Source organism: Neodiprion virginianus, chromosome 3 (assembly GCF_021901495.1).
Source record: "Neodiprion virginianus isolate iyNeoVirg1 chromosome 3, iyNeoVirg1.1, whole genome shotgun sequence".
Lineage (NCBI taxonomy): Eukaryota > Metazoa > Arthropoda > Insecta > Hymenoptera > Diprionidae > Neodiprion > Neodiprion virginianus.
In genome coordinates, this window is record NC_060879.1 from 19,409,055 (window position 1) to 19,422,361 (window position 13,307).

General features: G+C 35.6%; 1 protein-coding gene across 4 annotated transcripts in view; it reads right to left on the minus strand.

Moving 5' to 3' along the window:
* The window catches only part of LOC124300083 (ecto-NOX disulfide-thiol exchanger 2), a 29,666-nt gene that overhangs the window by 5,449 nt on the left and 10,910 nt on the right, over positions 1-13,307 (minus strand). For all 4 annotated transcript variants that reach the window (XM_046753740.1, XM_046753744.1, XM_046753742.1 and 1 more), the window contains 4 exons: positions 12,947-13,141; positions 11,683-11,866; positions 9,642-9,748; positions 3,269-3,463 (listed from right to left, as the gene is read on the minus strand). In XM_046753740.1, coding sequence (XP_046609696.1) covers positions 3,269-3,463; positions 9,642-9,748; positions 11,683-11,866; positions 12,947-13,141 — 681 coding nt within the window. The remainder of the gene's footprint in view (positions 1-3,268; positions 3,464-9,641; positions 9,749-11,682; positions 11,867-12,946; positions 13,142-13,307) is intronic.

Genomic DNA, 13,307 nt, shown 5'->3' on the forward strand with positions numbered 1-13,307 from the left:
CCTGTTAGTCCATTCCAATACATCAAGGATTGCGACACTTCTTTCATCCTGTTAATAGCATTACAGTTCCTTGATTTGTAAGTAAGTAAAATAAAAAATGTATTCTGTATTTAATTGAAGCGAAATCCATCACAAACCACAATTGTGTTTTGGCATTGTAATCAGATTAACTACAAATTCCGCATGCTGTTTGTCATAAATTACGTACTGTATTCGTCTTTGTAATTATTCCATCTTAATTACGAATTACAAATGTATCATGTAACGCATTTGGTCCTGGTTATAGATAAAAATTGGAATTTATAATGTGCATATAATAAACGAATTAAAATTTTATGCAGGACCGAACATGTACTTGGATCAATTTGCCTATGACACACAGCAAAATCAAATAGATTAACAATTCGAACAAGATTGAACTTCACTCCATCATCTATCTCTCAAAACATTTTTTTAGTCCTTCACGCCGGATAAGTGGCGAATCGAGTCGAATCAGACTTCGAATGGTTATGATTTGCGGAGAAACAGATTAGCCAGTGAGTGAAACGGATCTATCGTACTCCAAGTATCGTGTACCCTTATCCAACACAGTGGAAACCTTTCATTGTCAGTGAAAACTATCGGAAAAAATTCAAATGTGCGGTATAGAGCATACAGTGACCATGATCAGTCTCAGTGCGTAAATACACACCTGAGTTGTCAAAGTGTGTGTGAATCAGGGTGGTTCGTATTTACGGTGTTGAGCAATTTTTTCCGGACCAACCGCCAAATCAACTTCAAATAATTCAGAAACAATTGCCAAATTTTTTCAGATTGTTATCTTAAATGTAACCTCTCCCACCAAGGAAGTGGATTTCCTTATTTAAAATATACGTGTTTCGGTCACATTTTCAACATATATTTGGTTTTGAGAGCAATAATTTTCAAAAAAAAACCTATAACTGCAAAAGTTTAGTGGGCTGCTACTGATGCTACTATTTGAGAAAAAATTTTCATCGTCATATCAGGCAATCTAGATGAATCGCACTTCCTCTAAATTAAAAAAAAAGTCTGATTTCGAGGATGTGCAATTAGTCTAGATTGCATGGTATGATGATGTGAATTTTTTCTCAGGTAGCACTAATTCCCACTAAAACAGCGCCGTTACACATTTTTTTTAAATATTATTACTCTTACAATAAAATATATACTGACAATCAGAATGTGTTCGAAGCATGTGTATTTTAAATTGGGAAATCCATCGTATTGGCGGGAGGAGTTAGAGTTGAGGTAAAAATCTAAAAAAAATCAGGCAATTGTTTTTGAATTATTTGAAGTTGATTGGGGGGGTCTGGAAAAAATTTGTCAACACCATAAACAAGGACCACACTAGTGTATATAACGACGCGTACTGTCAGTGTGCGTGTCCGTACCTCGGTCGTAGAAACTCAATTAGCACGGGTTAATATTTCTCGTTTTTTGAAATGACGATTGAAAAATGAGTCGATCGTCAAACCGATCTCTTCTAGTGCGTCTCTCGTGCACTTGAAAAAATACGTAACCTCGGTGCAGCGAAAAATACTCTGGAGCAAGTGCAGTCACGATTCGACGCATTGAACTCAAACTGTCAGAAATTCCAAGATATGCTTGAGAAGAGCAATCGAATTAAATTCAAAGCAAAAGGTGATCCCCTCGACGCGATCAAAATGCTCTGATTCATATTTTGAGATTCTTACGGACAGTGCAAATAATAATACATGAATGGGAAGCGAACGGTGCTTGATTTAGTCTAATCGCTAAAATCCGCGCTAATTGCAGCAATTGCTTTAATCAAGTCAGCACCCCCATCACTCGCGGTTGCAGGATCATCAAACCAGTTGCCAGGTATCGAACTGCTCACTTTTTCGAAAAGTTACTCAGATTGGCAGTCTTTCCACGATCTCTTCACCTGAATAATTTTTGAAAATTCGCATCTCTCGGAAGTGAAAAGACTTCACTAGGTACCTTAAATAGAGTCTGACCGATGAGCTGTGCAAATCATCAAAAATATCGCAACTATCTCTGAGTATTTTGCTCGAGCTTGACAAACTCTCGTGTCACGTTGCGAAAACAAAAGATTCCTGAACAATGTTCATGTCACAACACTTTTCTCTTCGCTATTTCTTGCATTGCGAAAAAATCGTCGTTGGAATAAAAGCGTCCCGTGGATTATTACGATCAAATCATCATAGTTCACACCATGATCCGTAAAATCGGTCCAGAATACTGGAAAGAATTCTTTAGCAAGAAACTCGAGCCTCTCACATTTGCCGAGCTCAAAGCTTTCCACCTCGGTCGCATTTTAATAAAATTCATAATTTATATCATATATTTTTTCATTAATTACGAATTTAAGCTTTACTTATCTGGCTACCAGAAAATCACTGAAAAACATCAAGCTAAATAATCGTAGGTTAAAAAATTTTTTTAAAAAAGTAAGAAATATCATTCACTCCCATGACCCTACACTTCGGAAAATGGGAGCGATTAATTTTAACAAGTCTGACAAAAGTCTATCATTCTCAAAACGCTCTAATCTTATTTGTCTAAGTAATTGTTAATGTAATAACAAAGAAAAAGAAATATTTGGTAATAAAATCATATTGCTCCCATTACCCGCATAACATCGAATTGAAAAATAAAAAAAATAATAATTTCATCCAGTTTTTTATTGCAATTTCAAGAGTGACACGTTAAATTAGATAGATATATATGGTGATATAGCTGGTGTAAATGCAATATAGTAACTATGCATTTTCATGGTGTCCAATAAAAAATCCGATACAAATTCAAGGACATTTCCAAGATATTTCTAGGATATTCAAGGACATGCAGAAAAAATAAAAATACACAAATGCAGAGGGCACTGTACATAATCGGCACGATTTACAAGACATACGTTATTTCTACTACAACCTGTTAATAGGGAAAAACGAAAAACGCGATTCGAGGTGGAAATTCACTTTTTAAGAACTCAGTAAGCAGAAATAAGTATATCATTCGCAGCAAACCTTAAAAATAGGATATTTCCAGGACTTTTTAAGGACAAGCAACATTCAAGGTCATTTCCAGATCCTCAAAGACTTCCAGGACCACTTTTTCCACAATTACTCACTGTACTAACTTCAACACCAAACTACACTAGCCCTATTTTTTGCTAAGGATTGTAGCGGCTTGAACACCATTTTTTTCCTCATACAAGCCGTGGTATAGTCGTATACGACTGTTAAGCTGTTAACGCATCACGTACCTCATTTTTGTATGCTTCCAATTGACATCGCAGGCTGTCATTCTCTTCCTTCAAATTCTGCAACCCTTCAACGTCGTCATTAGCATCGGATTGACTGCGTGACTTTTTTCGTTGAGGTTCATCCTCGGAATCTGAGACGTCCATCTCACCTTCACCTTCCATCAATGCCTCTTCTAGTTGCACTGCTTTGATTTCCTGTCATTAAATTTTATACAATTTATATGTGTCCATAGGCGGTTTAAAAACTTAAAATTTACATTCACAATCATCGGCATGCACATCGTATAACTGTGGCGAGGTACCATATTTGTACAGTATTTTTGTTTGTTCTATGTACAGAGCCATTAATTTTTTCCGTTTGACTTACACAGAGCCAGCCAACAGCACCGTATTCCCGGGCCGAGTGACTATAACAATGTACGACTTGTCGTTAAAATTGATATTCATTATTTCACAAGCATATCATTGGACGATTTTATGATTCGTTGACAAATAATTTTTGGAACTCAGTGTAAAGCGAAGCCTGTAATTATCGTAAAGGTTGCTGATGTTTTTTAGAATGCTATTTCTTTCGAAGATCAACTTTGCCAAAGCTTAACATCGTTAGAATATTTCCTCATCGCTTTAGAAATTGCGATTTTTGAAATAAACGAGATATCAAGAAATTCAAATCTGAGATTGTTCGAAATATTCTCCCAAATACATGAAAGAATCAGTAACCCTTAATATTTAAAATTATGTGAGTTAATGGGTTTTTAACAAACAAAATACTCGAAAAACGGCGTTTTTGATATAATTCATCAGTAGTGTTCACGACGAACGAAGGTCTTTATGCACCTATTGAACACACATTCTTTTGTTTAACTTTACACCATCACGGGCGTTAATAAAACAATGCTGAATATTTCTTTCTTCATGATCGAAAATATGAGAAACCAGATTCACGTACTGCGCGAAGTTATTCCTCGAAGGAAATAGTATTTTTTGAAAAATCAGCAACCTTGTTACATCATTATTTCATAGAGCTGATTTCAGCCGATGGCCCCCCCTTAAGGGTTCACCCAACTTTTCAGATAATGACGCCTTAGTATTAGGGGGACGGTCAATTTATTTCTTGAGCAGTTTTTTACGAGGAATTCGATGGTGATGAAATGAAAATAATTTTAAAAAATTCAACCCTTGTTGGATTTTTTTTCTCGAACAAAGTCGACTATTGTAACATCCATCCATAAAACTTTGAAGAATATCATTTTACATTCGGTAAAAAAAAAAAAGACGACTCAAAAAATCAATTTCTCGTATTTTGGAAGCACATTAAAAAAAAAAAGAAAATTGTTTTCTGCTTGAAAAGTACAGTAAATTTTTTTCAATTTTCATTGCTCGCCTACCTTATATCTTATAGCTTTGGATTGCTTTACCACTTTTGCTATCCTGTTTGCAATAAGCTTTTTTTTTGGATTTTTTAAAAAATCATTGTTGCGAGCTTTAACCGCCTTCGCTGTTCGCAGATCTCGACGATGCACTATGATTTTCGTCACATAGTAGCATAAGAATCTTAAATGCCAAGGAAAGTCGTGTGCTGACTCAGTTGAGAGATTTGTTCTAACATTCTAACAGAATATGCTTGCCAAATTTCAGCTTGACGCACCTAATTCAAGATGGCGGACGTACAAGAAATACTCTCTCACTGCCATTTAAGCTCAACTTACCAAGCATACGCAAAATAGCGGCTAGATTGAAAAGTGGAATCGTCCCTCCTTCCCCACCGTCACTCGTCAATGAGCAGGGTATTTAAGATTCAAGTACCGATTCATCAAAGTGCAGTGGCTCACTAGGTTGAGGTGGTGGGCCAACTGCCACCCTTTCACAAGATATATTTCTTTGATCTTATGCATCTCCTCCAAATTTAATTTTGGTATACACATCCGCTCAAAAATTTTCCAGGGATTCCGGTACTTTTGGCATACCCCGATATTAGCGTTTCCGATATACAATAGAACAACGTTTATTCGAGGTAATATGGAGAGAGCGTACCATGGATTAGCGAAATCTCGGATAATATGGAAAACATACCGTACATAGCTCAAGCCATCACGATATTTTCCCCTTGACTCCGGAAACGGAACCGTCGCGTTTTATAGCTTACAATGTAAATAATTGCCACAGACTTTTACAAGTTTATGCATGATAGCGACACGACATTATTTCATACATGGGTATAACGGATTATTACATTTTATCCAAAGTTCTCCGTATCATCCGATCATACACTTCGGTTAATGCGGAGACCGAGGATGAAATTGGCGTCTCGGATAATGCAGAATCTCAGTTAGTCGAAGGGCGGATAAGCCAGATTCCACTGCACTGCGAAATTTAAATTTGGTTGAATCTATGGTGGCGTATGTTCGGGCGTTATCTGTTTTTGGGCCAGCCTCATTTCCTATTTAAACGCATGGGTCAGCCGATATGCGATGATCAAGTGCGTCAAGGTAACTCTATCACGAGGGGTATGATTAAATAAAACTATTTTCTGTGTCGTACATTACTTATAACACATATTCATCACGTATGCAAAATATCAGAGTATTTAAACTTTGAAAATGTTTATTGTATCATAGGCTCCAATGCGACACGTGTATGTCTTTCGATTTGCGATCGACAAATTCATATATTCCACGATTAGACGAACGCAATGAAAAATTATTCATACGAATAAATCGCATAAAGACGTAACATTAATTATTATTTCACGAAAAACATTGCAAACAGAGTTCACAACAAGTTGGAACCAGATGCTCTTATGACATGTGGGTAGTCTAGGCAAATACCACAGTGACATCCGTTAAGGGAGCATGTCAGTATAGATCGATTTTCATATTATTGCATTTTCCAACTATCGGAAAGTAATGGGAAGAAAAAGGAAGAGGCCCTTGAATTCGTATGAAACGAAAAATCAAGAGGTCCGAATTGCAGAGGAAGATGCTGATATAGCTGCTGAAGGAATTTTACATGGCCCCGGTATAGATGACTGAAGGTACATGAAAAATCTGACTATATGAAAGATAATCCTTTTATACAAGCTTCATATCGGCTTAAACTTTGAACGTGTTTTTCTCGAAAGACTGTTTTTAAAGTCTGTGTGTACTATATCTTTTACACAGTCAGTCCGATTAAAATGAAATTTTCAAAGGATCTTCTTCAATGCTTCGACCAGTCCTTGACGATCTTACTTTCTTGAATTTTGAAATTCCGTTAATGTAACGCTACATGGAAGGTCAAAAAATGTGCTAGTTTTTTTTTATTTTTAATCTAATCGCACTAGTATCACGAATAATGATTCTTTTCAAAAAGTGAGCTCGTCAACGACAGTTTTGGCTTCTATTTTGTCAGATAAAAATTGAATGATATGTTTTAGGTAACCGAGCTCCGCGATATCTTGTCCGCTGTAAACGATAACGGTAGACGCCATACTTTGAGTTCTTAAAAATTTGACTTATAAAAAATATAAATTGTATAATAAGTATTGCACTAAACAATGGTGAAAGCAGTTTATGAAAAAAAAAAAAAATAAATCTGTACAAGAGAAAACAATTCATGAATTTTTACATCATATCAGTTTGACTATACTCACATGCCCCCTTAAATGTTTAACGGATAGTTATCAATTTGGGGGTAACACAGCCATATCAAAAACCATATGTTTGCGAATTATTTTCGATAGTCGAAGTCATAAGAACCTGTTTTTTCGTTCCATACATAAATCAATTTTATAGCGCACTATTAGCTATCGCTCACAATATTTTTTATGACTCGTCTCGTTTGTCTAGAGTTAACGATAGAGTTACCTTAACGTATCGATAAAAAATCTGTCATGACTACAAGTGTATGTATAATCTCAGCCATGTGCGTTTTAGTTGATTTAATATAGATGTACACTTGCCCAACAATTGTTTGAAATTACTCCACAGCTCCGCAATTGCTAATGTACCTACTTATTTTGCCTTCGTCAAGATAATTTGAAACAATTTTAATATCAAGAATACGTGATTTTTTGTTTCATGTAACGCCCATAGTCAGCCATATGAAGGTGAAGCTAGCAGACAAACGTGTTTGAACTTTTTGCGATTAGCAAAATGCAGATCAGTTTTATCCTCATAATTCTATTGAAGAGTATTGAGGGTTCAGGGTATTTCAAAAAATTTTCATTCTCGAACTTCGTTACCTTATTCGAACAAACATGAGAACATTTGGCTGTTAGCTTCAGCCTCGTGTCAGCTGTAACGATATTGATAGTTTGTGTGTTCTGCTATGTATGTACATTTGACTAATGTATGGTAAATAAGAAATAAATGTTGAAAGTGATTAAATTTTTAAATGAAGTTAGGAACGTAAGCTAGGTATGTGTGATAGATGGTGAATGCCGCATATGGGGCATTCCATGCTGTTTCCTGCGAATTCCAAGGCTTACCCTCTTCGATCTTGTTCTTGACTTTTTTCCATGTAGTCTTACGTGGTAGGAAACACCTTCGAATAATTTAATAAGTACTTTTCAGTACCAGTACAATGAAGAAACGGAAATCTTTGTCTTTACGTATTTAAAAAAATAATACAATTCGTTTTCTGACCCTGCAGTGAATTTTTTTATGCACACAGACATTGAAACTAGTCGTAAGTCAGTAAAATCATCGGTAGCCTAGATCTAAAAAAAAAACCGTTTAAAAAGCATAATGATACGTAATTCGACCTTAAAATATTTCTAGATTACGTAATAATCGTTTTGTCAAAAACACCACCTCAAGATTTTTAACTCCAAGATACAGGAATTGTTACAAAAAATTTTTCGTAAATCAAAACAATATCCATCTGAGAGAAGAAGGCCACCAAAGATATTCTTAATGTGCAATTCCAAGGTTCGATAATTGAAAATGCCAAGTATATACGAGTACTTTGCATCCGGTGACGATCAGGAAAGATATAATTCTTTTCTGCACTTCAGAGGTAACATGATATTTTTTATGGCATAGCATAAGCAGTGTCTGTTTCCAAATTTTGATTATTTCATAACACAGTGCAACTGGCCCTCGAATCGGTCTATAGTTCAATGCCTCCAGAAAAGTTTTAGAATCATGTATAGTCCTTTTGGCTTGCAGGTGATCGTAGAAAGTTTTAGCGATTACTCCCCTCATGCTTACCTCAATGATGAATACAACCCAATGGCAATTATTTAACTTTGCTTCTGAAGTACAGAAATAAATATACCACGCAATGAAATTTTCGAGTAGCGCTGAATTCATCCTTCTGGAAATCCGTGAAGATGCTTGGCTCGTGATCTGTCTGCGATCCATGTGTTCCCTGACGGTTTCGAGACCTGAGCGCTTTATTACACTATTACCTTCTACACCTGATATCCTGTGATTGACCAACTCTAAGCTAAATATTTTACCTTCTTGTTTGTCATTGAATTGCCAAAGACAAAAATGTCATGTGGAAAACGTGTCTGACTGTCTGGCTGGGGGTAACACAAGGCTGTGTATTTTTCCCATTTCACTTACCTGTACTTTCTCACTTTTCAATGATTTTTCATTACGCAAATGGTTTTAAGGCCTTGAACGATGTAGGGAAAGGTGGGACAAATCGAAACCCCCGCCTCCAATGAAAGTTATGATATTTTGCACTGAGAGGAAAGATTGTTTGAGCCAAACAATCATTTTTTCTCGGAAGATGAAAAAAATATTTTGTTATTGAGATTAAATTCTAATTGATCTCATCAAGTCTTTGATTGCACTAATGGAAAATGATTCGCAGCAACGAAATATTTAATCGAACCACCAATTCTTTTTCCTCAGTGTGTATAACTTGTTTTGTAAAATATTTTTACAGAGTTCATTTGCCTTGCCTTCTCCTATAGGTGTTCCAAGACGTAAAATTCTGCAGTTCGATTGGTGGGTAGTTTGTCAGCTTGCAAAGCTAGTGTCCATTTAATATAAGTAAGTTTGACCAAGGTAGTATAATAACGAATAACAAATATACGTTGAAAGATGAAAATATTTTTAAACCGGTTGTACAACTTCATTAATTTTACTGTTAGGCGGTATCCTGCAAAGAAAAATGATGCACTATCTAATGCGCTAGTGAAATGTTTCAAAAAACTTCAAATTGTAAATAAAAAATGGTTGCAAAATCCCGGATACACATTTAATGAAAAGACTTTACTGTTTCACCACAATGCAATTTAATAAAACTTTCCAGCGATGTTGCCAGTTTGAAATTTACCAGAAAAAGAAAAAGCCTAGGTCAAACCTACTATAATTTATTATTACCGAGATCGAGTATTTGGGACACTAGGTATGTGAGTGTAAGTGTATTTACATACCGAAGACTGTTTCTTCCACATCTCAATATTCTTCCTTTGAGCCTTGGTGAAGTGGTCCCAAACCTTCTTGTGACTCGCCGCCGTGAACACACGTTCAATCTGACTGACTGTTGATGATGCGGGTGTTGCGTGTCGCATACAAGAACACAACAAATCCTCTATTGTACACCTTACTTTACTCGAAAACTGACATTTTATACTGCACTGTATCAACTTAGTGGTACTTTGCTAATAAAGTTACATCCAGATCCAAGTTTACCGTAGAAACAGAAAAAATGCCAAGATCCTGTGGTCTTTCACTTTAACGATTTGCACATTGTCACCATAATTTTTCCATCAATCAGTACAATTCATGGACATACATGTGTGAATAGTTGATATCTATGCAATCTGTGCAAACAATAATTAATGTTGCTCATAATTCGAAAGTTGAAGGAAGGTATTTGTAATGATTCTTCGAACACTTTTATAATGTATGCATGATTTGTACTAACTGAAATTAGGTTTTTTACTTCTAATACTTCTTACTTTAAAGCACAAAAACAGGTTACGATATTGCCTGTACGAAGTCCGCTAAGTTCCCATGGAATGGTCAGATATCACCAGTGGCATTGCTTGTGTGATATGATAAAATGATGGCAGTTTCATTAATAGTGATGTGTGGGTTCACACACTTTTGAAGTCCTTTTTAGCATCCAGTATTCCTTGACGAGAGATATAGATCTGATGATAGTTTCAGACTGAAATCTACGACATTTTTTACTAGCATTCCTGTTCCTCAATGTTCACTTCAGTTTATTTTACTGTGAAATTCAACTTCACATTTTGGATGAAAAAGATGCGAAGTTTACTGCTCGGTTATACAAATTCTTGCAGCATTATATCAATCTAAATAATCATTTATGACTGCATAGATTATCGTCTGAAACTGTATTTACAGTATATGTGTTATTCCCAACACCATTTAAATCCTAGCATTGCCAAGCATGCAATTTTCAAATAGTGTCTATAATTATCTAAAAAACTGAATTTATCGGTAAGTCCACATTTGATCTTTGTCGAGCAGAGGAAGTCTAAAATCAAAAATTTTCTTCACCCACCTTGTGATCTCGGCTCTTCAACTGATAAAGTGAGTTACATCTAAGCTAATCAAAATAATGATTTGGGAGCAGAGTCTTAATATTACATAACATGTAATTCCATAAAACTCATTTTAAAGCCACGTCAGTTGTTTTCTGTTGAGAGAACTTTTCGCTGAATAGTTTAATAAAAAATTGCCCATTGTACGCTATTGCACAGTATTATTTATGTGAAATACACTTTCCGTGTATTCTATACTGTGGTACAATGTGTATTCAAAGTATTTTGATTATAAATTAGAAAAAGCGTTAAAGCACTTTATAGAATTTGAAAAGCATTTTTTCAAGCGATTTTTTCGAATAATAGATCTTCACTGACTTGCTTTACTTATTTGGTGGAAGTAGATTTTCGATAATGGCATAAATTGAAAAAAGTTCTGGATCCGTCGTGTATATTTTTTCGAGTCATTGTCAAACTGAATTACTGTTCTATTCATAAGAGACTGACCTGAATTCGAATCCATTCTTACACAAAAATTGCAATAAACCAGTAGGGAAGTAACGTAAGAGTAAGACTAAACAAGATTCTGTGTCACGATATTCTTTGAATCGGTGCTCTAAAATGACTTCCAAAATAAACGGTAGCAGTCAGCTGATTTTTACCGTTTCAAAATCACGTACATGGCACTTTTCACTGACCTGAAGATTTAAAAAAGCTTGCAAGGTGTAATCAAGAATGTATTTCGAAATCACCATATGTATATGGTAATTATCTATTAGCCTTGATTTGATTCTGCGATTGTTGTGAATACATCACATTATATTGCGGAACAGAAACTCACGAATGGTCTCAGGAACATCTAAGATACTATTTTCATGACCACAGACACTTACCAGGTAAATAGAAATGTCAGAATCGCATCGCACATATGCTATTACGAATGAATCAATAGCAAACTTACATTGAATCAGAAGACCCTGCATCCTGCCCTTCATCAATTCCTTAGCTTTGTGGAGCTCTTCCTCATAAGATGCCTTTTCGGTTAGCAGTCGACGTACATGCGAATTCGTTGATTGTATCATTGAATAGAATGTATTTGAGTTCCGCTTGACACAGTCACCACGTTCCAGCCAAGTCACCACCACCTACCAGGATATCAATTTATTAGTGACTATAAATTATTGTTAGTATAATCTGATGTATAGTGGTAAAAGAGTTATTCCATGTGAGGTGGGTAGGTCGTGTTGATAGGGAGTTGAACACTCTTTCGCTATTTTCAACTTATTACTCGGAGAACTTGTTTTCTCAATTGAAATCGACTGAAATTTTCAATATTTTCAAAGTTATTCACATTAACGATTTCTTGCAACTCATTTCGAAAGTTTCTAGTGACGTTGGTATAAACGTCAGACGTATCAGTTTTTGTAGTTCTTCGCAGGAACAGTACAAGAAAAAAAATCGCGAAAAGTGAAATTTGCTATGATTTATTGCAACATTAATCGCATATTATAATTCTTGACCTTGTTATAGATGCTTGAACATTCTGAAAAGGTGCCCATACTCCTTAAAGCTCAAGGCAGCTAATAAAAAAAGTAAAGGACCAGTATTTTTGTACTCAAGAGAAGACAATCCGCGAATTTCGAGATACGGTAGGTTGCACTTTTTCAATCAATGAAAGAAAATAGAGTTGCCATACATCTCAAATTCTGAGGTTTATTTGTCGAAAACGCAAAATAAAACTTTTTTGCCATCTTTTATAAAATTCGCGTCAAGCTCTGACGAATGAGTGTAATTTTTGCTAATTTTTCGAACGTTTGTTTGACGAAGCCCAATAAAATTCGTTTGTGCTAGCGTAGACCGTACAGGAACGCGGGCCTGCAATTTGCAGTTCGTGCATCTTTATTCTTGTGATAGAAGAAAAGGACCTCAACTTTTTTTATTCGCTGTGTTGAGCTTTAAAGAGTATGCACATTTAGCATTCAATTTTATTTTTCGTACGACGTTTCGCCAGGTGCCGCCTACCATCATCAGGTTTCTTTAACGCAAATAATAACCATTTGTTACATTACTTACACTTGCTCACTCATTTTCACGTTGAGAACATCACACAACGAGACAATTTTTTATCTCTATTACATATAAATAACTAATAAATATGTTACTTTTTTTCCGTTACTGACAGGTCAATTAATTTATTGATTACATACGTAATAATAATAACTTACTTGTACTGCTTTCATGAAAGAGTCATCTTGTTTGATTTTTTCACATATGTTAGATGCCTCATGATCCGTATAGTGAACCACAGGTGGTGGACTTGAGGGTGGTCGTTGTCTTTCTTTTTCTACTCTTTCTCTGTGCCGCTGCTCTCGCTGCAACTGCCTTTGTCTGCATTCCCATTCATACTGGTCATCCCGTGCCTGTCCGCAAGTACGAAATATCATACATTATTATGAGTAAACTGTTGTGCTTGAAAGTATTTCTGCAATTAGATAAAAGAGACCTATCTAATTTAATCGTGAAAAATGTGTGGACAAGCGATTCTTGCAAAGTTTGCACTCAATGTCGACTGTATTTCGTTAGCAT